Source organism: Bos mutus, chromosome 19 (genome assembly GCF_027580195.1).
Source record: "Bos mutus isolate GX-2022 chromosome 19, NWIPB_WYAK_1.1, whole genome shotgun sequence".
NCBI classification, from domain to species: domain Eukaryota; kingdom Metazoa; phylum Chordata; class Mammalia; order Artiodactyla; family Bovidae; genus Bos; species Bos mutus.
In genome coordinates this window covers 47,131,037-47,159,002 of record NC_091635.1, presented here as the reverse complement: position 1 = coordinate 47,159,002, position 27,966 = coordinate 47,131,037, and the positions used below count along the sequence as shown (strand labels likewise).

Sequence of the window (27,966 nt, the reverse complement as noted above, 5' to 3'; positions counted from 1 at the left end):
CCCTGGGCCGAAGCTGAAGGTGGGTGAGGGGCTTCCTGGGACCCTCCCCCTTAGTAGGGAAAGAGGTGTTCCAGATCTTCGAGCCTGCGCATGTCCTCCAGCCCGAGGGACACGGTCTTCCGCTGGGGCTCCTTGCGCTGCACGGTAATCTGGATGGGGTTGTTCTCGGGGAAGCTGTTCAAGTCAGTGGCCACGGTTGCAAACTGAAAGAAAAAAAAGTCCTCAGAACCCCTTGGCAGAGCTGACCCTGGCTTCACCTCTTCCACACCGCCACCCCCTCGTCTGTCTGTGAAGGGGTCTCCGAGTGCCCTACCAGCCTACTCACTGACATCTGTTTCTCCCCGGTTGTGTGCTGTTTCCAAGCTCAGCAGTGTCTACTCAGGCCTGCCCTGCCACCCCCAGGCTCTTCCCTGCTTTGTACCCCATTAGCCTCTTCCCTCTTTTTTTCCCCGCAGTGCCCTTGACTTCCCAACCCATCACAATCATTGATAACTAAGTTGAAGAATCCAGAAGCCACTGGCTTTGAGAGACACACATTAGGGATGAATGAACAGGTCAGTTTCCAGGGGGCCCCAAAGTGACTTACTCCTTAACCCTCTCCAAGGAGAACAGCCTGGAACTGAGGCTTATCTGCCCAGGGAGAGGGAAAGCCAGCAGGAGAGGTCCTGGGGGTACAGGGGTGTTCCCAACCTCTAGGGTCCCTGACCCTTGGGCCCCTCTTCTCCCATGGCTCACTTTGTAGGGCTTGCACCACGTCCCCACCCCAGCGGTGTTAGCTGCGCGGACGGTGAGGCAGTAACTCGTGTTCGGCTTCAGCTCCATCAGCTTGACAGTGGTGCCCAGGATTTTATTGAAGATCCAGGGGCGGTTCTTCGCCTTGGGCGTCTCGCCGCTGTTTTTCCTGACCACCTCCTGTAACAGGACCTGGTAGAAACTGACCTGCTGCTTGCCAGGGGCGTAGGTCCAGGAAATCTAGGAGGAGAGAACCCCCAAGGCTTCCTCAGACCTGGCCTGGCCTCCCCTTACCACCCCACCAGCCCCTCTGCAATGTGGGTCAGAAGACCCCAATCCCATCCCTGCTCCCGCTGGAGCTGAGGCAGGTGTGTCTGAGGGTGGTAGGCATACCCCACGTTAGATGAGGCCCCACCAGCCCAAAGCCTGAGCCATTCTCCCTGGGCAGCCGCACCAACCTCAGGGGGTACCCTCAACTCCATATTCTATAGACTGTGTGTCCGTTGAAAGGGACCTTAGCAATCATCTCATCCACCTCACTCACTGCAGATGAGGTTACAAGTTCAGAGAGAGCAAGTGTCCGGCCCATGGCCACACAGCAAAGTGCCAGAGTCAAGGTTCAGACCCGTCTCTCCTGAGTCCACTTTGTACTACAGCCATGGCTGCCAAGCCAGACTAAGGATTGCAGAGGGCTTTTCTAACACTGCAGATTCCTGGCCCTGATGTCACTTGCCTTGTCTCCTGTTTCCAGTGTCTCCTCCATCTAGGCTAGTGGCTCTCAAACGTTGGTGTGCATCAGAATACCCCAGAGGACTTGTTAAAACAAGGACCGCTGGCCCCTGTGCCCAGTTTGATTCAGCAGGCCCGATCAGGAGGGTGGGGAAAGCAAGGATTTAAATTTCTAACAAGGTGCCATATGATGCAGATGCTACTGGTGGTCTGGGGACCACACTTTGAGAAACACTGCACTGGCCTATCCAACAATGGTCCTTCCAGATTTATCTTCCAAAGTAAGTGAAGTTACTCAGTCATATTTGACTCTTGGCGACCCCATGGACTGTAGCCCACCAGGCTCCTCCATCCATGGGATTTTCCAGGCAAGAGTACTGGAGTGGAGTGCCATTTCCTTCTCCAGGGGATCTTCCCGACTCAGGGATCGAACCCGGGTCTCCTACATTGCAAGCAGACTCTTTACTGTTTGAGCCACCAGATGGTATTTTCCAATATGTAACTCATATCGCATCTCTCACCTGATACAAAACTCTGCACAGAGCTGGTCCTCTTTGCTTACTGAAAAATCCATACAGTAGCCTAACATTTGAAGAAGGCAATGGCACCCCACTCCAGTACTCTTGCCTGGGAAATCCTATGGACAGAGGAGCCTGGTAGACTGCAGTCCATGCGGTTACTAAGAGTCAGACACGACTGAGCAACTTCACTTTCACTTTTCACTTTCATGCATTGGAGAAGGAAATGGCAACCCACTCCAGTGTTCTTGCCTGAAGAATCCCAGGGACAGAGGAGCCTGGTGGGCTGCTGTTTATGGGGTTGCACAGAGTCGGACACTACTGATGCGACTTAGCAGCAGCAGCAGCAACCTAACATCACAGGACCTCTGGAAAATGACCCCCTCCTGCTGTTCCCTTCCTGTATCCAGAACAATGCTACTCAGCATGTGGTCTGTGGGCCATCAGCACCACCTGGGAATGTGTTAGCAATGCAGAGTCTCAGACCCCACCCCAGACCTACTATGTCAGAACCTCAAGGAATGAGGAATCTTCTTGGTAACATGATGATCAGATCTGCAGGTGCCGGAAAGTGTGAGCAACCCCGAATTAGGACGTGGATGTTTTCTCCCATATGTGAGCCTTTGCTAGCATCAGCCCTGCACAGAATGCCTTTCCTGGTCTCTAGATGTTTAAGTCTGACCTCTGTGTCCCAGCTCAAATGTCACTGAACGCCAACCAAGCTTACTCCTGCAGCTGGAAGTAACGTTTCTTTCCTTCCAAATCCCCAGTGGCACTTGGTCTGAACTTTTCCTACAGCATTGAACCTTCTCTAGCTTGAGCTGGAGTTCTTTACAGATACGCCCTCTCTCCTAACCCATGCACTAGAGCTCAGGATGCAGGCAGGAGGTATCCACACACTCCCCAGTGAGCTCAGCTCAATGCCGGGCATGTGGGGGTGGGGGAGGGAGGGCATCAAGCCTTTGCCAGATGCATCTGGGTGGAAACGCACCACAGCTGTGGAGTCGCTGACCGTGTGTTCACAGATGAAGGGTGCCTCCGGCACATCCAAGACCACAGAGGACTCCGAGGGCGTTGAGGACGTGTCTGTGTCCACCTCAGGGTTGTCGAGGTCCAGCAGGCCCCCAGGGGCCATCTGGGACTTAGACTGGGGGCAGAGGGCCAGGTGCCCCTTCTCTGTGCTCTTGGCTATCGAGGAAAGGCTGAGTTTGTTCAGCTCGCCCTCCAGCATGCCCGCAAAGAAGCTGCTGTTGGGCTGGGTCACGGCCAACTTGATGGGATTCAACAAGGTGGATGACATGGGGGAGATGCTGGTGTCATCGGAGCTGCATTCGGAATCCTCCACCGGCATGTGCTTCCTGGAGGGGGAGGGGAGAGGGGAGATAGATGGAGGCAGCTGCCCCAGCCCCTGCTGCCTGGAGACTCCCAGCGGCAGGCAGGCCTTGGGCAGGACTTACTAATACCCTCAACTGCTTTTGAGCCACTCAGAACATTCTTGCTCTGCAGCAGTTCATCATACTCACCGGGACACTCACTAGTGCAAAATGCACATTCCTGGTCCCTGGTCCCCAGCTGGGACGGCATTGGGGAAGCTGCTAAAGCATCTTTCATAAGATCCTCAGATGACTCTGATGCAAGTGTTCTGAGAACCACATTTTTAGAAACACCACTAAAGCTCCAAGTCCTTCCTCCAAGGTAGGGTGCAAACACCCCAGGGAATGACCATAACGATCTACTGGGATATGGAAAAATATCTAAAAGTATCTAAAAGAAAAATAATAAGTTTTATTAAATATTTATTTACTGTTGTTTAATATGTAATTACTGCATTTATTTACTTAGATTTTTATGACAGTTATCAATATGTATTAATATACAGCATGTAAAATTAACAGCAAAGATAAATATATATTTATTGGGGTAAATGCTCAAAAACTTTTCTTCCTTTATAATTTTTTTATTTTAAAAAAGTGTTTATTTATGTATTTTCGGCTGTGCTGGGTCTTCACTGCCGCGCAGGCTTTCTGCAGTTGCAGAGAGCAGGGCCTACTCTTTAGTTGCGGTGCTCGGCTTCTCGATGCGGTGGCTTCTCTTGCTGCAGAGCGCAGGATCTAGGACGCGCGGGCTTCAGCAGATGCAGCTCCTGGGCTCTACAGCACAGGCTCATTAACTGCGGTGCATGGGCCTAGCTGCTCTGTGCCATGCGGGATCTTCCAGGACCAGGGATTGAACCCATGTCTCCTGCATTGGCAGGCGGATTCTTTACCACTAAGCCACCAGGGAAGTCCTCTAATTTTTTTTTTTAAATTGTGAAATATTTCAGACTCATTCAAGATATCAAGGATAATAAGTTCATGCGGACATAATGTACAAAATGACATGACTTAGTGACTAAACCACCACCACCCAACCAATGCACAAAGTGGTGGCTATAAGGAACAATACCGGATTGTACATTTGAAAGTTCCTAAGAGATTAGGTCTTAAAAGCTCTCATCTCACACACAAAAATTTGTAACTGCGTGGTGATGGATGTTAACTAAGCTTACTGGGGTAATGATTTCACAATACATACAATTATCAAATGATATTGCATACTTTAAACTAATGCAATGTTAAATGTCAACTGTGTCTCAATAAAACTGGAAAAAATGATATTATATTAAGCTTCCATTTAGCTTCTATCCAACTCAGAACTAAAGCTGTCTCAGTGTAACTAAAGCCCCCTGTGTACTCTGCTCCCCTACCCCTCTCCTGATCCTCTCCCTCAGAAGCAGCCTGAGCAGTAAATTTAAAATTTTGTGTTTCTTATTCCCCATGTGTTTTTATAGGTTTGTTAGATACGTATGCTATTATTTTGCATAATTTAAACTTTATATAAATAAATGGTATCATTCAGTACATATTCATTTGCAGTTTGCCGTTTTCTTACTTAAAACATTGTATTTTTAGATTAATCTGCTCTGGTTCAGTCATTTTAACTGTTGTAGGGTGTTCTGTTACATGGATATTTGTATTGTTACCAATTCTTGGTTGTTACAAAGAAAAACCTTGCCCATGTTTCCCCACTCTTTAAAATTTTTTGCTGATGAAATACAGGATCAAAAAAATTTAACTTTCAAATCTTTTTTTTTTTCTTACCTTGAACTAAGGTAAGAAGGAGGGAACACAGCTCTACCCATCAACAGAAAATTGGATGAAAGGTTTACTGAGCACGGCCCTGCCCATCAGAACAAGACCCAGTATCTCCCTCAGTCAGTCTATCCCATCAGGAAGCTTTCATAAGCCTCTTATCCTTTTCCATCAGAGGGCAGACAGACTGAAAACCATTACAGAAAACAAACCAATCTAATCACATGGACCACAGCCTTGTCTAACTCAATGAAACTATGAGCCATGCCATGTAGGGCCATGGTGGACAGGTCTGACAAAATGTGGTCCACTGGAGAAGGGAATGGCAAACCACTTCAGTATTCCTGCCTTGAGAACCCCATGAACAGTATGAAAAGGGAAAAAGATAGAACACTGAAAGATGAACTCCCCAGGTCGGTAGGTGCCCAATATGCTACTGGAGATCAGTGGAGAAACAACTCCAGAAAGAATGAAGGGATGGAGCCAAAGCAAAAACAACACCCAGTTGTGCATGTGACTGGTGATGGAAGCAAGGTCTGATGCTGTAAAGAACAATATTGCATAGGAACCTGGAATGTCAGGTCCATGAATCAAGGCAAATTGGAATGATCAAAGAGGAGATGGCAAGAGTGAACGTCGACATCTTAGGAATCAGCGAACTAAAATGGACTGGAATGGGTGAATTTAACTCAGATGACCATTATATCTACTACTGCGGGCAAGAATCCCTTAGAAGAAATAGAGTAGCCATCATGGTCAACAAAAGAGTTGAAATGCAGTACTTGGATGCAGTCTCAAAAATGACAGAATGATCTCTGTTCATCTCCAAGGCAAACCATTCAATATCACAGTAATCCAATTCTATGCCCCAACCAGTAATGCTGAAGAAGCTGAAGTTGAATGGTCCTATGAAGACCTACAAGACCTTTTAGAACTAACACCCAAAAAAGATGTCCTTTTCATTATAGGGGACTGGAATGCAAAAGTAGGAAGTCAAGAAACACCTGGAGTAACAGGCAAATTTGGCTTTGGAGTCCAGAATGAAGTAGGGCAAAGGCTAATAGAGTTCCACCAAGGGAACGCACTGGTCATAGCAAACACCCTCTTCCAACAACACAAGAGAAGACTCTACACATGGACATCACCAGGTGGTCAACACCGAAATCAGATTGATTATATTCTTTGCAGCCAAAGACAGAGAGGCTCTATACAGTCAGCAAAAACAAGACTGGGAGCTGACTGTGGCTCAGATCATGAACTCCTTATTGCCACATTCAGACTTATATGAAAGAAAGTAGGGAAAACCACTAGACCATTCAGGTATGACCTAAATCAAATCCCTAACGATTATACAGTGGAAGTGAGAAATAGATTTAAGGGACTAGATCTGATAGAGTGCCTGATGAACTATGGCCGGACGTTCATGACATTGTACAGGAGACAGGGAGCAAGATCATCCCCAAGAAAAAGAAATGCAAAAAGGCAAAATGGCTGTCTGAAGAGGCCTTACAAATAGCTATGAAAAGAAGAGAAGTGAAAAGCAAAGGAGAAAAGGAAAGATATACCCATTTGAATGCAGAGTTCCAAAGAATAGCAAGGAGAGATGAGAAAGCCTTCTTCAGTGATCAATGCAAAGAAATAGAGGAAAACAACAGAATGGGAAAGACTAGAGATCTCGTCAAGAAAATTAGAGATACCAAGGGAACATTTCATGCAAAGTTGGGATCAATAAAGGACAGAAATGGTATCGACCTAACAGAAGCAGAAGATATTAAGAAGAGATGGCAAGAATACCCAGAAGAACTGTACAAAAAAGATCTTCATGACCCAGATAATCATGATGGTGTGATCACTCACCTAGAGCCAGACATCCTGGAATGTGAGGTCAAGCAGATCTTAGGAAGCATCACTACGAACAAAGCTAGTGCAGGTGATGGAATTCCAGTTGAGCTATTTCAAATCTTGAAAGATGATGCTGTGAAAGTGCTGCACTCAATATGTCAGCAAATTTGGAAAACTCAGCAGTAGCCACAGGACTTGAAAAGGTCAGTTTTCATTCCAATCCCAAAGAAAGGCAATGCCAAAGAATGCTCAAACTACCACACAATTGCACTCATCTCACACGCTAGTAAAGTGATGCTCAAAATTCTCCAAGCCAGGCTTCAGAAATATGTTAACTGTGAACTTCCAGATGTTCAAGCTGGTTTTAGAAAAGACAGAGGAACCAGCAATCAAATTACCAACATCTACTGGATCATCGAAAAAGCAAGAGAGTTCCAGAAAAACATCTATTTCTGCTTTATTGACTATGCCAAAGCTTTTGACTGTGTGGATCACAACATACTATGGAAAATTCTTCAAGAGATGGGAATACCAGACCACCTGACCTGCCTCTTGAGAAATTTGTATGCAGGTCAGGAAGCAACAGTTAGAACTAGGCATGGAACAACAGACTGGTTCCAAATAGGAAAAGGAGTACGTCCAGGCTGTATATTGTCACCCTGCTTATTTAACTTATATGCAGAGTACATCATGCAAAATTCTGGGCTGGATGAAGCACAAGCTGGAATCAAGACTGCCGGCAGGAATATCAATAACCTCAGATATGCAGATGACACCATCCTTATGGCAGAAAGGGAAGAAGAACTAAAGAGCCTCTTGATGAAAGTGAAAGAGGAGAGTGAAAAAGTTGGTTTAAAGCTCAACATTCAGAAAACAAAGATCATGGTGTCTGGTCCCATCACTTTATGGCAAATAGATGAAGAAACAGTGGAAACAGTGGCTAACTTTATTTTTTGGGCTCCAAAATCACTGCAGATGGTGACTGAAGCCATGAAATAAAAAGATGCTTACTCCTTGGAAGAAAAGTTATGACCAACCTAGATAGCACATCAAAAAAGCAGACATTACTTTGCCAACAAAGGTCTGTCTAGTCAAGGCTATGGTTTTTCCAGTAGTCATGTATGGATGTTAGAGTTGGACTCTAAAGAAAGCTGAGTGCTGAAGAATTGATGCTTTTGAACTGTGGTATTGGAAAAGACTCTTGAGAGTCCCTGGGACTGCAAGGAGATCCAACCAGTCCATCCTAAAGGAGATCAGTCCTGGGTGTTCATTGGAAGGACTGATGTGGAAGCTGAAACTCCTATACTTTGGCCACGTGATGCAAAGAGCTGACTTATTTGAAAAGACCCTGATGCTGGGAAAGATTGAAGGTGGAAGAAGGGGACGACAGAGGATGAGATGGTTGGACGGCATCACAGACTCAACGGACATGAGTTTGGGTAAACTCCGAGAGTTGGTAATGGACAGGGAGGCCTGGCATGCTGCAGTCCATGGGGTTGCAAAGAGTCGGACACAACTGAGCAACTGAACTGAAAGTAAGAAATACATATTTCTTGACAAGCTAGCACACGCGTGTATGTAACCCCATGGACTGTAGCCTGCCAGGATGCTCTGTCCATGGGATTCTCCAGGCAAGAATACTGGATTGGATCACCATGCCCTCTCCAGGGGATCTTCCCGATCCAGAGATTGAACCTGAGTTTCTTATGTCTTCTGCATTGGCAGGCGGGTTCTTTACCACTAGCACCACCTGGGAAACCCCAGTATACACACACACACACACACACACACACACACATAACTAAAATGTTTCACAAACCAGTACTAACTGGTTTCCTAAACCCGTACTTATTCTGTGTGATGTACTCTGGAATTTAAATTCTATTTAGTTCATTTTTGTAATACTAGTCTCCATCAACTAGGATGAGTTCCTGACACATTCATAGGTCACAGCCCTCAGTTGGAAGAGCCCTGTCTAGAGAAAGCGGCCATAGGGCCTGTGGACACCAAGCACCTTGACTGAGGTCACCTTGGTAGTCGATGGCAGAGCTGGAACCAGAAGCCGGATCTCCCGGGCCCCATGCTACACAGCTCCTGTCTGCCCCTGGTGCTTTCTGGCTCCCCTCCCCTGCTTCCTTCCCCACCTCCCCCGGCCGCTCTAGCCAGATCCAGTGACCCACACATACCCCTAGATCCCTCACACCAAGCCAGCCTCCAGCTTCGAGGTTGATTGATCAAGGCCAAAATTTTCCTCCCTGAGCCCCAGCCCTATCAGCCTCCTCCTGCGAAATCCTGATCAGCCCAAACCTCCTATGCTAGCCCTTGGTGGACACTTGAAATAGATGACTCTCCCTCCAAGGCCCTTTGTAGGCTGAAGAGTCTGGGTATGGATGTCAGTTATACTATAGATTGTCCTGTGCTATGTGCTAAGTTGCTTCAGTCGTGTCCAACGCTGTGACTCTAAGGACTATAGCCCACCAGGCTCCTTTCTCCATAGGATTCTCTGGTCAAGAATACTGGAGTGGGTTGCCATGTCCTTCTTGAGGGATCTTCCCAACCCAGAGATTGAACATGAATCTTAATGTCTTGTGCATTAGCAAGTGGGTTCTTTACCACTGGTGCCACTTGGGAAGTCCATAAACTGTCCTTCAGTTCAGCTCAGTTGCTCAGTCGTGTCCGACTCTTTGCGACTCCATGAATCGCAGCACGCCAGGCCTCCCTGTCCATCACCAACTCCCGGAGTTCACTCAAACTCACGTCCATCGAGTTGGTGATGCCATCCAGCCATCTCATCCTCTGTCGTCCCCTTCTCCTCCTGCCCACAATCCCTCCCAGCATCAGAGTCTTTTCCAATGAGTCAACTCTTAGGAATCTCTATATTACTTTTTAAATTATTTTTTAAAATTATTTATTTGGCAGCACCAGGTCTTAGTTGCAGCATGTGGGGTCTTTAATTGCAGCTTGCAGACTCTTATTGTGGCATGTGGGATCTAGTTTCCCAGCCAGGGATCACACCCGGGCCCCTCTGCATTGGGAGTATGGAGTCTTAGCTACTGTAACACCCGGGAAGCCCCAAGGAATGTCTATTGAAGATTTACTTGTTGGAAACACCAGTGCTGAACGGGCAGCCAGGCATTGGGCTATATGCTGGAGAAAAACTCCTTGTGATCGTCACAGCAGCCCTGCTGGGTGCTGTTGGTCTCGTTTTACAACGTGGGGACCAAGGGTCCCGGATCTTAATGAACTTGTCTATGGTCACATATCTAAGTGGTAGAACTTGGATTAAAACTTGGTTCCCAGTCTAAGACTTTCTCATACCAGGAAGTTTCCCACCTGCATCCGCCACTTTAGCCATACCTGTTTACTGACAGGTACCTAAGGGAGTGACCACTGTATCCCCTTTCACGTCATCAGGACCAGCTACATAATTTGTGGGGTCCCTTCTTCAGAAATTATTAAAACCTTCAAAACAGTAACATCCAACCATTAAACTAAGCAGGGTCCTTCCAAATGTCAGGCTGTGTTTAATTGCATAAGTCACATACCCGTGAAACTTCCCGACAGACAGTTCCCTCAGCCCACGTCAACCCACCCCTCTGTCCCTCCACTGGCTAACTCCTTCCCTTCCTCTGAGAGTCACCTCCTCCACGAAACCTCCCTTAACTTCACCCCCTCCCACACTATACTAAATTCCCTATTTCCTCCAGTTGTCCCTGTCATAGCACAGACCATGCTGTAATAGCCTCAATTCTTGTCTGACAGCCCCCCACTCCCAACCACACACACACACACACACACACACCCCAGGCGGGGAATTCCTTGAAGGTAGAAACTGCTTTCCAGCTCTGCATTCCCAGAACTTAACCTTGGACCAGGTACCTTGTAGGTGCCCAAAGAGTTTTGTGAAATGAAGTGAAGGAAACCCGTGATCACTGAGGAGGAACACAGACCTCAGTCTGAAGGCAGGCAGGTTCCTGGGGGTTGGGGGGAGGACATAACCAGGCAGGTGAAGGCACCATAGGGAGGATGAGCAAAGGAACCATGGCGAGAGGAGAGGGGCTTCATGGTGAGGACCAAACAGGATGATGAGCACTGCCAACCCATCTCCAGCTAATCCCAGAAGGCTTCCCAGAGCTGGAGGCCAGCATGCCTCCAAGAACTGATTTGGGGTCAGGAATCCATAGGCAACCTCTTATGTGCTCTTCCCTGGGAGTCTCGACTGTGATAAGTCAAGGAAGTGGCACCTCTTCAACACCCTCTTCCCTGCGCCCCACTCCCCCTCTCGCCAACTCCTCCGCCCATCCAGCTCTGGCCTTAGAAAGCAAAAAAGGACCAGACTCATGTCTTACGGTAGATTGATGGCATCCTCCTCTAAGAAGTTCACCAAACTGCCCCTTGAGGAAAGTGGGAGGCTTTTGGTCGTGACGGTCCTGTTCATTGACTTGGGGTTTGGAAAGGGCTTCGACATTTGATCAAGTGCATTCAAGACATTGAGGGTTTCCTTCTTCAGCATGGCCTCCTCCCCATCTCCCACTTTGTAGAATGTCTCTGATGCCATTGAGTTTGTTTGGGACCGCAGCCTGTACCATGCAGGACAACCAAGCTGACAGGAAGCAGAGAGAAACTGGAGGCAGCAGACACAGCCTTAGTTGCGGTGGGATGGGGTGCGATGAGCTGACTTCATAATTATCACAGAGTGTAACAATTAGGGGCTACCCTCCCCCCTGACCGGGGGCTGCTGCAGCCCAGGGCCAACATCAGGAGCAGGCAGAGCCCCAGAATAGTTGACGATATCGCTCGGGCTAAGGCTCTGTGGTTACAGCGGCCCTGCTCTTCTCTGAAGATCTCAAAATGCTCAGCACCTGTGCCCTTCCGATCTGCCCTGGGAAGGAGGAGGTGGATGGTGAGACAGTGGCACCTGGGCATGGAGGGAGGCAGGCAGTACTGGATGGATTGGATCCCTGGGAGTGGGACACCTCGCGGATAGAATTCTGAGATTTCATATCCAGACACTGGAGGCAGTGTGGGCACAGGGAAAGCTGGGATGGCTCATGGAGTTCAGAGCGCCCACACACCCAGGTTTTACTGCTGGAATTCTAAATTCTGTCCCACCTCCACTTCAAGTGTCTTCAGATATTGAGTGACCATGGTGGGTGGTGCAGAGGCATCCAGAAATGGGCCAGAGGCTGCTTCTGTTCCCAGGGAAACCATGTCACAGGGAGGAAAACATACACACGACTTTGTGGGGGTGAGGAGCCCGGCAGCTGTTAAAACAGCAATGGCTTTGCACCTGGGTGGGTGCAAAAGCTCTTCAGCCCAGCTCTGCCCACAGCTTCATAGGCTGTGAAGCCTTTGGCAAATGATTTCACCTCCAAGCCTCATTTTGCTCATCTGTAAAACAGGGATAAACATAGCACCTACCTCACTATATGGAGAAAGAGATGGCAACCCACTCCAGTATTCTTGCCTGGAGAATCCCATGGACAGAAGAGCCCAGCCGGCTCGCAAGTCCATGGTGTCGCAAGAGTCGGACCCGACTTAGCGACTACACCACCACCACCACCACCTTACTAGACTGTGCGGAGCTAATCTTGTAAAGTTTTCTTTCTTCCAGAGGATGAGGTCCAGCCAAGGACGTTTGAAATTCGTGTGTTTTTCTATACACCCAGGGGTTTTATCGTTGTATACGTAAAAATTCTTTTATTTGGAAACTAGAGAAGCAGATTGCCCTCTCTGTGCTCTGCTGCTTTTTAGCAGCCATCATAATCTCGGTAATTATCTGATTTATTTGATTTACTCTTTACTGCCTTCCTTCGCTAACAGGTAGGTCCCTGGGCGTAGAGATGGTCGATCTGATCGAACGTTCTGGCCCAGCGTTCAGAACCGAAAGCTGCACCGGGTGGGCGTGGCCCAGGAGAAGGAGGAGGCGCACGCGGGCGCCGAGCCTCCGAGCCAGGCGCGTTGACCTCTGCGCTGGGAGCCTGGCTCCGTGCAGCCCTAGCTGTCTCCGCCCCGACCGCCCGGCCCGCGCGTCGCGCCGCAGCCGGCAGGTGGCGCCGCAGGCCGAGTCCTGGCGCCTGGAAGCCGGAAGCGGCGGCGCGGCCGGGGCGGGCTGGCCCCTGGGCGCCCGAGCTCCCGAAGGGTCCGCTTTCTCTGCGCGGTCGCTGCCTCCCGCATTCCTCGCCCGTCCAGAAAAGGGCGCCGGGAGTGGGGTGGGGGACGACTGGAGAGGGCCCCGCGGATGCTTCCAGGACGAGTGGCCCCAGGCCCCCAGGGAACATGGGCGTGCTTCGGGCGGGACTGTGCCCGGGCCTCACCCAGGACATGGTCCAGCTCTTGCAGAGCCGCGGGATCAAGACAGGTGACCGCGGGCGCGCGCCACACACGGCCACACGGCCGGCCCCGGCACACCGGAGGGGCCCTTCCCCTCCCTCCTGCGCCCCGGGGGAGCCCGGAAACGTGGACGTGGGCGAGCCACGCCCCTGGGAGGGTAGAACCCCCCCATCCCCCCACAGAGTGTGCCCGGCACCGCGCCGTGTCCCACGGCTCCGCCAGTACGCCCGGGCGCGGGAAAGTCAAGTGCGGGACGTCCCGGGCCTCCCTCCCTGCCCATCAACCCCACGTGTTTCGTTTTCAGTGGTGGACCTGGTTTGTGCAGACCTGGAGGAGGTCGCCCAGAAATGTGGCCTGTCTTACAAGGTGAGCTGACCGTCTCCACGCTCCACACCTGGGTGTCTCTAAATGCCCATCCCCGAGCAGAGGGGTTCCTAAAGATTGATAACGGCGGCGTCGGAGACCCTGGGAGGCCCCCTCCTTTGACGGGTCGTTGCCGAACACTTTTGGGCTGCTGCAGCCTGGATCCTGAGCTGCCCCGCCCCTTCCGCAGGCCCTGGTCGCCCTGAGACGGGTGCTGCTGGCTCAGTTCTCAGCTTTCCCCTTCAATGGCGCGGATCTCTACGAGGAACTGAAGACCTCCACGGCCATCCTGTCCACTGGCATTGGGAGGTTTGTGTGTGTACGTGCGGGACAAACTCAGAGGCAGGGCCACCTGACTGCCTCTCGCTGGGCTTTCGATGCTAGAGTCTGGAGCCAGCAGGCTCTTTCAGACAGTGCTAAGGATGGTCAGGACTTCTGAGTTCTCTTACCCTGTAAGAACGTTTCTCATAACTCCTAACTTTGGGGGATGCAGAATTATTGGGGTGGGGGGAAACCTGTCTTGCGTGTTTAGTAGGTCATTCGGCAGCTTCCCTGGCCTCTGCCTGCTAGATGCCAGTAGCACCAAGGGGAGAACCCTTGTCTGTTAGTCAAAAATATCTCCAGCTGTGACCCCTGGGTGGGCTGGGGGCAAAATCTATGCTGGTTGAGAACCACTGAAACACAAGATGTCAGTATTTCATTATTATTCAGCAAATCAGAGCAACTCTTCTCTGGCCCTACCTCCCTGTCCACTTAAGGGTGGACGGGGCAAGAGAGTTCGGCAGGACTAGGTTAAGTACCAGCCATTGACACGTAGTAGGTTATACAGTGGAGCACCAAGAATTGATGTCTTCAAACTACGGTGCTGGAGAAGACTCTGAAAGTCCCGTGGACAGCAAGGAGATCAAACCAGTCAATCTTAAGGGAAATCAACCCTGAATACTCATTGGAGGGACCGATGCTGAAGCTGAAAGTCCTGTATTTTGGTTATCTGATGCAAACACTTGACTCATTGGAAAAGTCCCTGATTCTGGGAAAGGTTGAGGGCAGAAGGAAAAAAGGGCATCAGAGGATGAGATGGTCGGATGACATCACAGATGCAATGAACATGAACTTGGGCAAACTTCTGGAGACGGTGAAGGACAGGAAGGCCTGGCATGCTGCAGTCCATGGGGTCGCAAAGAGTCGGACGCAACTGGACAACCGAACAACAACAAGGTTATACAATAGGTTGTATAATCTCTTTGTGATCCTGTGAGTTCGTGATTATTAACCCCACTTGAGTTTAGCACAAGGGGAGCCAGGGGCAGTGGTGGGGCTCCAGCCCTGGGGTACTTGTTCCTGAACGTGGTTCATTCCTTGTACACTGCAGCAGGAGGGGGCGAGAGTAGTTTCCTTCTGCCGTGTTTGGAGAGAGAAAAGAGTTGGAAGAAAACAGGTAGCTTCTGGCCAAGGGAGTCTGACCTCTTCCCTGGCCTGTTTGTGTGGAATTTGATAAAGAACTCTGCCACCACAAAGGTCTTTGGATCGGTTTGGCCCTCGCTGTTTCCATAACACGCTCTCGGCGGGGTTCACACAGCACAGTGCTTGCTTTCCCTGGGTTGAGGGCTCAGGTCTGTCATCCTGAGCCCTCACAGCACTGGCCAGTGTCAAGCAGGGGTACCGGAGATGGGTATGGGTGAGGCCCCCGCACTTAAGGAGCCTGGGGTCCACTGGGTAGAGAAGAGCAGGTGGCACGAGAGAGGTGTGAGCATGTGTGCAAGCAGCTAAGGAAGGGGTGATTAACAGGAAGCAGGCCTGGCCTTTGGGAGCTTATAAAACCAGCATATACAGAGAGAGCGGTCAGGGAGCAAACTGGCAGGATGGCAGCCACCAAGGGTCACTGCAGAGGAGCTCAGAGAGGTTCAGGACCGCTCTGTGCAGTGAGGATGGATGGGCCTTCTTCGAGTGCTCACCAGGCAGCAGGCACTGTTACTCTAGGTACATTATTTCATTTATCTTCACTTCATTTATCTTCACTTTATCTTATCTTCTTCATTTATCCATCTACTTCCCCGATGGCTCAGTGGGTGAAGAATCTGCCTGCAGTGCAAGAGACACAGGAGATGCAGGTTCAATCCCTGGGTCAGGAAGAGCTCCTGGAGAAGAAAAAGGCAACCCACTCCAGTATTCTTGCCTGGAAAATCCCACGGACAGAGGATCCTGGTGGGCTGCAGTCCACAGGGGTCACAAAGAGGCGGACACGACTGAGGGGCTACCACTTTGACAACTACAGTGAGCCTGTTGCGATGAAAATCACCATCCTGGGGCCTCGCTGGCAGTCCAGTGGTTAAGACCTCACCTTCCAGTGCAGGGGGCGCAGGTTCAATCCCTGGATGGGGAGCTAAGATCACACATGCCTTGCTGCCAAGAAACTGAAACATAAAGCAGAAGCAACATTGTAGCAAATTCAGTAGAGACTTTAAAAATGGTTCATTCACATCAAAAAATCTTTAAAAAGAAATGAAAGCCATCATCCTGTAGATAGGGAAACTGGGACTCAGGTTAAGAGACTTGCTCAAGATCCCCCAGCTAGGGATTTCCCAGGTGGTCCGCTGGTTAGGACTCCTGTGCTCCACTATAGTTTAATCCCTGGTTCGGAAACTAAGATCCCGCAAGCGGGGTGGCACAGCCAAAGGGAAAGAAAAAAGATCCTGCAGTGAGTAAGTGGCAGACCAGGCCCTTGAGGTCACACCTGTCACACTGTTAAGCCTAAGAACTCAGCTCTAAGGCGTCTGCCCTGTTGCTCCCTCCAGGCAGGAGGCTGTGTCGTGAAAGTAGAGTTACAGGCACGGGTGGAGGTGGGCGGGGCAGATGGGGCTGCGGAGGCTGGCAGGAGAGGCCCAGGAGGATACAGCAGGGGAGGGTGTTGTGAGCAGATCTGGGGCGGGCGACAGCAGGAGGCATATTGAAGAAATGCTGTAAGCCTTCCTGCTGGGGGATACAAAAGTGGCGAATCAAAGATGACCCCTAGGCTTCTAGCCTTTGTCACAGTGGTCTTTGGACACCCGATGGGTATTAACTCTGACACGGGAGTGGAGGGGAGTTCTGTAGTCAACAGCTCACGAAATGCTGGTTAACCCAAATGAAGCAGGTTTCTCTGATTTTTTAATCGGCCTTTTTTTTTTTTTTTTGGTCAGGCCACTTGGCATGTGGGATCTTAGTTCCCTAACCAAGGATTGAACCTGAGCCTCCTGCCTTGGAAGCAAGGAGTCTTAACCACTGGGCCACCAGGGAAGTCCCTCTGCAGTAGGTCTTCTCACGGCCTGTAGTGCTGGGGGCATCTTTACAAGTGGGAGAGCAGGCAGCGAGCCTCGGAAGCAGCTGTATTGACTGGGGAGAAGGGTGGTTCCTTGAAGACCAGAGCTGTGTCTTGTTCATCTCTGCCTCCCCCTTGTTTTAGAAAAAGGCCTTTAGGAAATGTGAGACATTCAGGCGATGTTTGAATGAGCGACTGAAAGAATGAACGAAAGCCAGTTTGGGGGGAAGGTGGAGGATAAATTCCAGACAGCACTTGTGTTCAAAACAGGGTTAGGCTCACTTGTACTTCTGTTCCATAAGGCAGGTGGTGGTGGTGGCGGCGGGGGGTCTGTCCATGTCAAGGTGGATTTGGGAATTCCTTATGGAGATCCTCATGGCCAGGAATGCGATTGATTCTTGATTGTAGAGTCCAGACCTGTGGTTTAGCCCAGGCTGCTCATTAGAATCATTTGGGAAGCTTAAGAAATATTCATGCTTGGGTCTCTTTAGAAATTGTTTTTTGGCCACGCCACGCGAGGTCTTAGTTCCCTGACCAGATATTGAACCTGTGCCCCCTGCATTGGGAGCACAGAGACTCGACCACTGGACCTACAGGGAAGTCAACATTCTTGAAATAACATGATGATAATGGAGAACAGATTAAGCAGTTGCCAGGGGCTAGCTAGGGATTTAGGGATGAATGTGGTTATAAAAGGGTGGCACAGGGAGCCCTGCAGAGATGGAAATGCTCTGTCTTGATTGCAGTGGTTCCATAAACCCACACGTGGGATGAAACGGCAAAGAACTGTGCACACGGACACACGTGGAAGGAATGGAGCTGCAGCTCTGTGGACGCCACCAGTGTTGTTTTTCGCTGTTGCACTAAGATAGAGAACAAACCATCTTAGAGTAAAAGATGCTACCATTAGTGAACACCAGCTGAAGGGTACACGGGACCTCACTACATGTTTGTTTGTTTGTTTGTTTGTTTTGCAACTTCCTGTGAATCTGTAATTATTTCAGAGTTTTAAACCATGACAAACTATGGGCAGTGCTATCGAGGGAACTCAGAAGGGGCTGCGATGGAGACTGAGAGAAGAACCATTGAATGGGGCAGCGAAGAGACCTCTGGAGAACAGTGATTACCCAGAGGTGATCTTTAAGGCGAGAGTGAAAGGATGAGGAGCCAGAGGGGAAACACTCGGCCATGCTGGCTTTCCCCAAAGGAGACTCCACGAGGAGGAGCCTCCTGGCCAGAGATGTCAGAACGTCTCTGGACAGAACAGTGCTTGGAAGGAATGTCTTGCTGTTCTTCCTCCCTCCTCTGCTCCCTCCCCTCCAATCCCTTCGGTTGATGCTCTTCCCTCCTCTTCTGCCATCAGCCTGGACAAACTGCTAGATGCTGGTCTCTACACTGGAGAAGTGACTGAAATTGTAGGCGCCCCGGGTAGCGGCAAAACCCAGGTACACCTGCAGCCAGCAGCCAGGAGGGTTGGGGGAGGTGGATGCATAGTCCTGGATCTCTGGGGAAGCTTCTGCCAGCATCCTGTGATTTCAGAGCTTGGAAGAGAGAAGACGGGTGGTTAGGAGTGGGACTTGAACTCACGTCTCGGGGCCCATCCGTGCCTCTGGGATCTGAATGAGATTTGGTGGGGGACTCCCATTCTGGGCCCTTCTTGAGAGCTCAGGTTCACCCAATGACCCGTCTCTACTCAGGTATGTCTTTGTGTGGCAGCACACGTGGCCTATGGCCTGCAGCAGAACGTCCTCTACATTGATTCCAATGGAGGGCTCACGGCCTCCCGCATTCTCCAGCTGCTTCAGGCCAGGACCCCGGATGAGGAGGAGCAGGTAAATGGCAGGAAGCCTGGGTTCCTTGGAGGTTCTGACACCATAAGACCCCATTATCTAACACAGCAAGAATTTGGACCATTTGGGTGACTGGTCATTTCTGGCTTTAAAACTTGCTGTTCCACCAATGCTTCCTGTATTGTAAAGCCTCCCCTTTATGACGTCATCCCAGTTGGATGCTACCCACAACGATCCTTCCTAGAAACCCAATCCGTGGCATCCCCTCATTCAGGGCAGACACACGCCCAGCCTCTGTGTTTCTCCCCCATATCTTGCCCAGGGCAGGCACACTGGTCACTGCCACTCCTTCCCACAGAGCTCTGACTTGGCTCTGCAGCTCAGCACCCAGGCAGCCAGCATGTTGCGAACCAGCCCAGCAAAGCCCACTGCCATCTGTACCTGAGTCCTTGTGTCTAAGTGCCTCTTCTCTCTCAACCTCAAAATCCCTCTTCATCTTGCGCGACCCCCGGCTCCTCTTCTCCAAGGCCCTCCCTTCTTTCTCCTGCCCCTTCAGGCAGGAGCTCTCCAGAGGATCCAGGTGGTGCGTGCGTTTGACATCTTCCAGATGCTGGACGTGCTGCAGGACCTGCGAGGCGCTGTGTCCCAGCAGGTGAGCCTGATCTTCTGCCTTCCCTGCTCCCTGCAGCTCACCTGTGCTGTCTGCGTGTGGGCAGGTGTGCAATCTGGTTACTCTAGCTGTGCCCGCCATTCCCAGGATGGGATTTCTGGATGCTTAATTCTTTCCTTCCTCAATTCTTTGCCTCCTCGTTCACATGCCCATCTTCCCCATTAAAGAGTAAGCCCCTTCCTTGAGTGCAAGGATCGGTCCTGTTCATCTCTACATTCCAACTGGGTCCATTCAGCTGCAAATTAATAGCATCTGTCTGACAGACACTTGAACCTTGAGGACGTTTAATTATCTCACATAAGTCTGGAGGTTGGCACACCCATAATATCAGGGCTCTAGGTTGGTGTGCCTGATTCTCTGGCTTTTCCCCCTCATGATTGCAGAGTGGCTGCCATGGCTCCGAGCAGCACGTCTTCACACATCCATATCCAGGGCAGTGATAGATGCCTCTTTTCTGTACCTCTTTCTCTGGAACCCACCATTACACTTCCCAGTTCCCTTTACACCTAACTGGCAAGAACTGAGTTATGTTTTTTTTATGTCCTAGTCCAGAGGTTGGGCGCACCTTCCCTGATGTCAGATTTTCTGCCCAGTGCTTGAACACATTCAGAGTCCCGTTGACAAGGGAGAGAGGTTAGGAATGCATTTGCGTTGGTACCCTGATATACCTGATGGGTGCTTGGATAGGATATGGTGCATGATATTTATACCTTTACATTTGGGAGAAGCCTTAGAGAGACTAGTTTAATTTATCTTAAACTTTACCTCTCACCCCAAAGCATATGATGTTCCCGTGGGCATACCTAGGGTTGTATGTAACATAAATCGTTTTAACAAACTTTAGACCATATAATGGTTGAACAAATACTTGGCATAGGAATCATAGCAGGTTATGCCTCCCCATGTGTTGAGACATGAAGTAGTCCTGACCTAATCCAACCCTCTTGTTGGGATCGAGCAAAGGGGGTGCCAGAGACATTCAGTGAGCTGCCCACAGTCACCGCATATTTAGGATAAGAACAAAGCTTAGGGACTTCCCTGGTGGTCCAGTGGTTAAGACTCTGCACTTCCATTCCAAGGGGCACAAGTTTGATCCCAGGTTGGGGAACTAAGATCCCACATACCTCATGGGCAAAAAAAAAATTTTTTTTTACATTAAGATCAAAGCTTATAACCCAAACCTCTCAACTCCCAGGACAAAAGACTTTTTTTTTTTTAACAGCACTGTTAGATGATATGTATTCTATTATTGCATAACAAGTTACTGCAAACTATGACTTAAAACAACATGTATTTATTATTTTAATTTCTGTAGGTCAGAAGTCTGGGCACAACTTGGCCTGGTCCTCTGCTTAGGGTCTCATTAGGTTGTGATGAAGGTGGTAGGTGGGCTGTGCTCTTATCTGTAGGCTCAGCTGGGGAAGAACCACTTAGAAGTTCATTCAGGTTGTTGGCAGAATTCATTTCCTAGAGGTTTCAGCTTCTTGCTGGCAGCTGGTTGTTGGCAGAAGCCGTCTTCAAGTCCTCAAAGCTGCCCACTATTCCTGCCATGTGGTGCTTTCCATAGGCAGTTCACAGCAAGGCCGCTTGCTCCTGCAAGACAGCATACGTGTGAGAGCAAAATGCAACAGGTTGTCCTGTGTAACAATGTGATCATGGGCTGGCAGTGCATTCCGTTTGACATATAATGAAGCCTAATCAAAAGAGTGACATGACATCTGGGGCTCCCCTGGTCCAGTGGTTAAGACTTCGCCTTCCAAAGCAGGGGGTGCGGGTTCAATTCCTGATCGAGGAGCTAAGATCTCAATGCCTCAGGGCCAAAAAACTAAAACATAAACCAGAAGCAGTATTGTAAGAAACTCAATAAAGAGTTTAAAAAGGGTTGACGTCAAAAAAGTCTTTTAAAAAACAGAAAAGAAAAAATTTTCTGATCAGGGACCATAGGATCTGAGCAGGAATTTCTCAAATGTAATTAGAGTATCTGATATCCTGAGATTTAAACTCTCTTGGTCCATCCAAGTCTTCAGTGAAAGTGCAAGTAAAAGTCACTCAATCGTGTCTGACTCTTTGCAACTCCATGGACTATACAGTCGGTGGAATTCTCCAGGCCAGAATACTAGAGTGGGGTAGCCTTTCCCTTCTCCAGGGGATCTTCCCAACCCAGGGATCAAACCCAGGTCTCCTGCACTGCAGGTGGATTTTTTACCAGCTGAGCCACAAGGGAAGCCCAAGTCTTCAGTATAATCTGTTATACATACACATGAGGGTGGGGGGAAAAGGCATTGCTCGAGTTCCATCATGGAGGGGCAGCTATATTTGGGGTGGGAGAGGTTATTTCCTACCAGTTTTTGATAGAGGAGCAGGTTTGTCTGATAATGGGTGCCCCCTGGAGGCCAACTGGTTGGTGGCATCTGCTTCCCATCACTCCCCCAAGGTCAGCAGTTCTTCCGGGACTCTGAAGGTGGTGGTTGTGGACTCGGTCGCTGCGGTGGTCGCCCCACTTCTGGGAGGTCAGCAGAGGGAAGGTGAGTGGTGTGGCAGAGCACAGGGTGGAGGGCCGTGATCTTGCCTGCCGGCTCTGGAGTCCCGTCTTCGGCCAGCCCAGTCCCCGCTGCCCCGCTGCCCACCCTCTTGGCTTTTTCTCCTCCAGGCTTGGCCTTGATGATGCAGCTGGCCCGAGAGCTGAAGACCTTGGCCCGGGACCTCAGTGTGGCAGTGCTGGTGAGGAAGTGGGCTTGGCCAGCCATGCTAGCCTTCTCTCTGGTCCCTGGACTTCACCAAGTGGGGAGGTTCTTTCCAGGTGCTCTCTATTTCCTTAAAACAGCAGCTTCTGAACCCCCAGAGTGACCCTTTGGGAAAGGGTCATAGCCCAACTTCTGTGGGTCATCTAGAGTGCCAGACTGTGAGGGGATCAGACACATAAATAGCCAGGGGATCAGGCAATGTTATTTTTAACACTTCTAAAAAATTAATTATTTGGCTGCGCTGGGACTTGGTGGCAGCATGCAGAATCTTTAGTTGCGGCATGCTGGACTAGTTCCGCAACCAGGGATTGAGCCTGAGCCCCCTGCATTGGGAATGCACAGTCTTAGCCACTGAACCACCAGGGGAGCCCGGGGACAGTCTTGTTTTTCTTTTTACTTTCTTTAAGTCAGGTTTATTGAGGTGTAATTCACACAGAGTAACTTCTCTTTGTTTGAGGTTTGATAACAGTCGTATCTGGCGAGATCAAGATACAGAATATTTCAATCACCCCAGAAAGATCCCCCAGCCTCAGACAACCACTGATTTGGTTTCTGTCCCTTTCTATGAAGCGCTTGCCTTTTCCAGAGCTTTCCAGATCCTTTTCCAGGATCTTTTTTGCTTTTAGAGTAACTTTTTCTGCTTGTGGAGTAATTTTTTGAAAGTCTTCATGCTTCTCATAGAAGAAGGTAAAAAATAGTTAAATATAAGTGTCCAGTTTGTAATCAATCTTCACATCCACAGAGACCATATTAGTTTTTTTTTTTATATATACCTTCATTGAATCTTTTTTCTCTGCCTATATAACATATACTTTTAATCAACTTTCCAACTAAATTGTAATCTTGTGTTTTTTTTTAATTTTTAAAAAAGGACACCCTTTCTCGAATCTTTTAATAGATTCTTTAAGAGTGCCACTTTCAGCGGCTGCATATTTGGGGTGGGGGGCCACACTGGGTCTTTGTTGCTGGGCAGGGCTTTCTCTAGTTGCGGCGAGTGGGGGCTACTCTTCGATGCATCGTGCAGGCTTCTCGCTGCGTGGCTTCTCTCATTGTGGAGCACAGGCTCTCAGGCACAGGCTCAGTAGTTGTGATGCAGGCATTAGTTGCTCCACATCATATGGAATCTTTCCGGAGCAGGAATCAAACCCACGTCTTAACCGCTGACCACCAGGGAAGTCCTGGAATCGTGGTTTAGTGGCAAGAGCTCTGTGCAAGTCAGGAGCCCAGGGTCCTGACTCCAGACTGGTGATAAGTCATGGAGCCTTGGGGAAGTCGTTTCCTTGTACCTGGCCTCAGCTTTCCCGTCTGTAAAATGAAGCCATAGGAGCAAATGTCCTCTGTACCAGCATTATGAGTCTATAAGCCTTTGGTTCTTTCTGCCGCAGGTGACCAATCACATGACCCGAGACAGGGACAGCGGGCAGCTGAAACCTGCCCTGGGACGCTCCTGGAGCTTTGTGCCCAGCACCCGGCTTCTCCTGGACAGCACCCAAAGCTCAGGATCTCTGGGCAGCCGGCGCGTGGTGTGTCTGACCAAATCCCCCCGTCTGGTAAGCCAGTCCCAGGGGAAAGCCAGGAATCCAGGCCCTTGAGGGTGGCTTCCGTGCCTGCAGATGTCTGTGAATTCCTCAAGGCTGAGACCCTGCAGCCAAAGAAGCTACCCACGTGGGCTGCTCAGCTCAAACACTCACGCTTCCCTCCTGTCTTCTTCCAGCCAACAGGTTGCCAGGAGACGGTGGACTTAGGGAGCTTGGGGACCCCAGCGTTCCAGGGAGATCACAAAGGACACTAGGAGCAGAGCCCAGTGTTCCAGGGAGATCACACGTGATGGTGCTGTTGATGGGGGAAGGGACAGGCCGCAAGGCCCCCAACTCACCTGCAGGGTAATGCCTGCTGCTCGCTGCCGGCAGCCCCTGGGGCGCTAGAGACACTCTCTCACTGGGAAGCCATCTCAGCCCTCAGCTCCTTTCTCTGGAAACACAGTGCTACTGGCAAGAGAGGATGCTGTTGTGGAAGGACCCAGAAATTCATGCTGGTACCCGGTTTTCTTCCCTTATTTCTACCACGTGTGTTTCCAGCAGGAGCCAGATTCATGGACTTGGGCATATCTGAAGAGGCACTCTGGTACCTGGACGGATTAACCCTGTACATCACCGTCCTACCCTCCATCCTGACACAGTGACTGAGCTTGGGGCCTCTGGCTTACCTTTGTTTCCCTTCTTCTTTTTGTTTTTCTCTGCCTCTGTTTTTCCATCTGTAAGATGGGGCTCCTTTCCCCCTAACTCTGTCTTTGACTTACTGGGTGGAAGTAACCTTGTAAACGCAACCCGTGTTGTGTGCTCAATTGTGTCTGACTTTTTGCGACTCCATGGACTGTAGCCCACCAGGCTCCTCTGTCCGTGGAATTTTCCAGGCAAGAATACTGGAGCAGGTTGCCATTTCCTCCTCGAGGGGATCTTCCCAACCTAGAAATCGAACCCATGTCTCTTGGCATCTCTTGCGTTGGCAGGTGGATTCTTTACTCCTAGTGCCAAAACTCTTATCTAGATCCTGCTCTTAAAAACATAATAATACAAAAGAAATTCACTGAGCTGCAGAGCCATCTGTTTTCCCCCAGAGGGTGGCTTTTCAGTTTCCCCGAGTGAGGACCCAGAGAACCCCTGTTCCTCTTTCCCTCGTCAGTTTGGTTTCAGACACCTGCATGCCTCACCATGCCCAGGTGAGGCTGGGAGCTCACTGCAGCGCCAGGGATAGAAACTAACAGGAAGGGAAGATGTGACCTGGCCGCGGTGAATCCAGCCGCCTGTTTAACATGCATGGTGCCCTGTGGGGCCCTCCACGGTACAGAGTAAGCCGAGGTGCTGAACCATGGCCTTGCCCATAAACAGGGAAGAATTTGCAGTCAGTAGAGCCAGCTGGGAAAATTGATGCTGGCATAAATAATACACGGCAAATCTAGTCCTTTATGCAGAAATTCATTGCCGGTGGCTCCAAGATGCAACGTAATTACCCCTCTCTTCCTGCCAGCTGTACCACAGTGTATGAAATAGTCCCCCCACCCCCGCCCCACCCCGGTCTGTTACGGGTGCTGTGACCATTTCTCTGTGAGCTGTAGCCCCGGCTGGGTGGAGGGGAGGACAGCAGGGAAGGGGAGATCAAAGGCAGAACATGATCAGGATTGTTTACTGACCACAATTTTTTTAAAGGAAGGTTGCCTTTCTCGGTTTGAGAGCCTGTTGTGTAGTTAATTAGTTGTGTCTTGGCTGCAGGAAGCGGGGTCAGAGTTAGAGGCAGAAGATATAACATTTACAGATGATGAGCACAGGAGGGATAAAAGGAAGAGGTCTGGAGGACTGGAGCAAGTGGCAACCCCCGAGGGTATCTGCTTGAGTGAGGACAGGCTTGGTGAGCCAGGACCGGAGGAACCCTGTCGCTGGCACTTCCACAGGCTCTTGGGAGAAATGAGCCTGCAGCCTCCTTACTAGGAGCAGTGGGTACATAATGGCAGCCTTATGCATGCAAGCTAAGTCGCCTCAGTTGTGTCCGATTGCTACCCCATGAACTGTAGCCCACCAGGCTCCTCCGTCCATGGGATTCTCAAGGCAAGAATACTGGAGTGGGCTGCCATTTCCAAGGGATCTTCCTGACCCTAGGACTGAACTCCTGTCTCTTACATCTCCTGCATTAGCAAGTGGATTCTTTATGACTAGCGCCACCCGGGAAGCTCGTGGCAACCATAGTAGCAAACAAAATGTTAAGCTCGGGGTGGCACATCCCCATCATTTGTACCATTTGGGAATCTTGAACCCATGCAGGCATCAGCAATAAATCAAGCATTCCCTTTTGCCGAGCTCAGAGACCTTTGCAATTTTAGTTTTTTCTCCACCTGACGCCCCAGGTGGCCACCACCAGTCAGTTGAAATTGATGTTCAGGGTGGAGCCTGGTTGCCATCTCTGCCCTGGGCACATCTGCCGTGTTTCCTGAATGTGGCATCAGGTACTTTGTCCCTGACTCAGTACCCTAGGATTGTAGATTTGAGAGGCCTGTAAAGATCACATGCCCTGGGATTTCCCTGGTGGTGTGCTGGTTGAGAATCAGTCTTCCAATGGTAAGGGACGCAGGTTCGATCCCTGCTCGAGGAAGTAAGATCCCACGTGCTGCATCTAAGACACGAGGCAGCCAAATAAATAAAGACCATATGCCCCGTCTTGTCATTTAGCCGAGCGGGAAAGTGAGGTCCAAGAGCAGAAATGACAGTCCCAGCGGCAGAACGGGGGCTGGAACCTAGGACTCTCGATTCCTTGGCCAGGATTCTGTGTCCACGTCGCCTTTAGCTTTCAATTGGTACAGTTCCGCCCTCAGCAGGGACTTATCCCAGCCACAGAGCCTCCCCCAGGCAGCCTTTCTGGCCACGAGGAGGAGCACCGTTCACCGTTGCTCCAGACTAGCCCGTGACATTCCGACAGGACTCTGCCCCTGGCAACTAGCCCTGGGCCTTAGTCGTGGCATGTGGGATCTAGTTCCCTGACCAGGGATCAAAGCCAGGCCCCCTGCGTTGGGAGAGCAGAGTCGTTAACCACACGACCACCAGGGAAGTCCTGTCCACATCTTATTCAGTGCATCTCGGAGCTGAACAAGTGCACTTGACCTGCTGCACAGACTTGACTCCTTGAGTAGCTTTTGAATCCTAGCTCTTCCCTGCTCCCCTAGTTTCTGGGTGTAAGAGTCTCAACATAAGCTGGGGGTTTGCAGGAAGACAATAGGTATATGGTGAAAAGGATACAAAGTCAAGGAACGAGATTTATATCTCCTATAACCTGGTCTTAGCAGTGACACTTACTGTATGCCATTGGATCAATCAGCCTCTTGAAGCCTTAGTTTCATCCATTGGGGAATAGGGGAAAATAATACCTATTGCATAGAATTGCTTTAGGATCATATACCTTATGTAAAATGCCAGATACTTTCCCAGGCATATCATAGGCCCTCAACTGCATATTACTTGAAAGGCTTAGGATACCTGGGAGAAACTGGTGACAGCTTCCTTCTGTGCAGGCAAGGCCCGCTTCATGGTAGTGTGACCAGTGCAGTTGCAGAGAGCCCTGAGCTTAGTTTAAAGCTCTGCTGTCCATCAACAGAGGAATGGCTAAAGAAGATGTGGTACATAGATACAATGGAATATTACTCTGCCGTGAAAAGGAACAAAGTCGGATCATTTGCAGAGACATGGATGGACCTAGAGACTGTCATATGGAGTGAAGTAAATCAGAAAAACAAATATTGTATATTAACACGTTTGGAATCTAGAAAAATGGTAGAGGTGATATTTGCCAAGCAGAGACAGATGTATGGATATCGAAGCGGGGAAGAAGGGTGGGAGGAATTGGGAGATTGGAATTGACATATATACACTATTGATACTGTGTATAAATAGATAACTAATGAGAACCTCCTGTATAGCAGAGGGAACGTGACCTGATTCTCTGTGGTGACCTCAATGGGAAGGAAATCCCAAAAGGAGAGGATATATGTGTATGTATAGCTCTTCACTTTGCTATACAGTAGAAACTATCAGTAGAAACACAACATTGTAAAGCAGCTATATGTACATGCTAAGTGGCTTCAGTTGTGTCTGACTCTTTGCAACCCCATGGACTGTAGCCCTCCAGGCTCCTCTGTCCATGGGATTCTCCAGGCAAGAATACTGGAGTGGGTTGCCATTTCCTTCTCCATTGGGATTTTGGAGTCAGGAGAAAATCTAGGTTCAAAACCTTGCTGGACTCTTCCTGGCTAAATTACCTGGACAAGGTAATGT

The 27,966-nt window shown here is 49.8% G+C and overlaps 2 protein-coding genes across 3 annotated transcripts; one reads left to right on the top strand and one right to left on the bottom strand.

The window, feature by feature from the left end:
- Nucleotides 1-50: 50 nt before the first annotated feature.
- On the bottom strand, nucleotides 51-11,510 carry FNDC8 (fibronectin type III domain containing 8). The gene is made up of 4 exons (XM_005899683.2): nucleotides 11,302-11,510; nucleotides 2,971-3,337; nucleotides 736-972; nucleotides 51-203 (listed from the first exon to the last, which is right to left on the bottom strand). Exons 1-4 carry the CDS (start codon nucleotides 11,508-11,510, stop codon nucleotides 51-53), a joined length of 966 nt encoding a protein of 321 aa, XP_005899745.1.
- Nucleotides 11,511-13,023: 1,513 nt separating this feature from the next.
- Nucleotides 13,024-24,736, top strand: RAD51D (RAD51 paralog D). Of its 2 annotated transcripts, none has more exons than XM_070390463.1 (10): nucleotides 13,024-13,313; nucleotides 13,590-13,651; nucleotides 13,839-13,957; nucleotides 18,310-18,391; nucleotides 18,644-18,778; nucleotides 19,293-19,388; nucleotides 21,841-21,931; nucleotides 22,057-22,206; nucleotides 23,536-23,700; nucleotides 23,865-24,736. In XM_070390463.1, the coding sequence occupies exons 1-10, from the start codon at nucleotides 13,232-13,234 to the stop codon at nucleotides 24,035-24,037; spliced, it is 1,155 nt and encodes a 384-aa protein (XP_070246564.1). In that variant the 5' UTR covers nucleotides 13,024-13,231; the 3' UTR covers nucleotides 24,038-24,736. The 2 variants fall into 2 exon arrangements, with proteins under 2 accessions (XP_070246564.1, XP_005899746.2); XM_005899684.2 differs by having other exon boundaries at nucleotides 13,027-13,313; nucleotides 22,057-22,127.
- The last annotated feature ends 3,230 nt before the right edge of the window (nucleotides 24,737-27,966 follow it).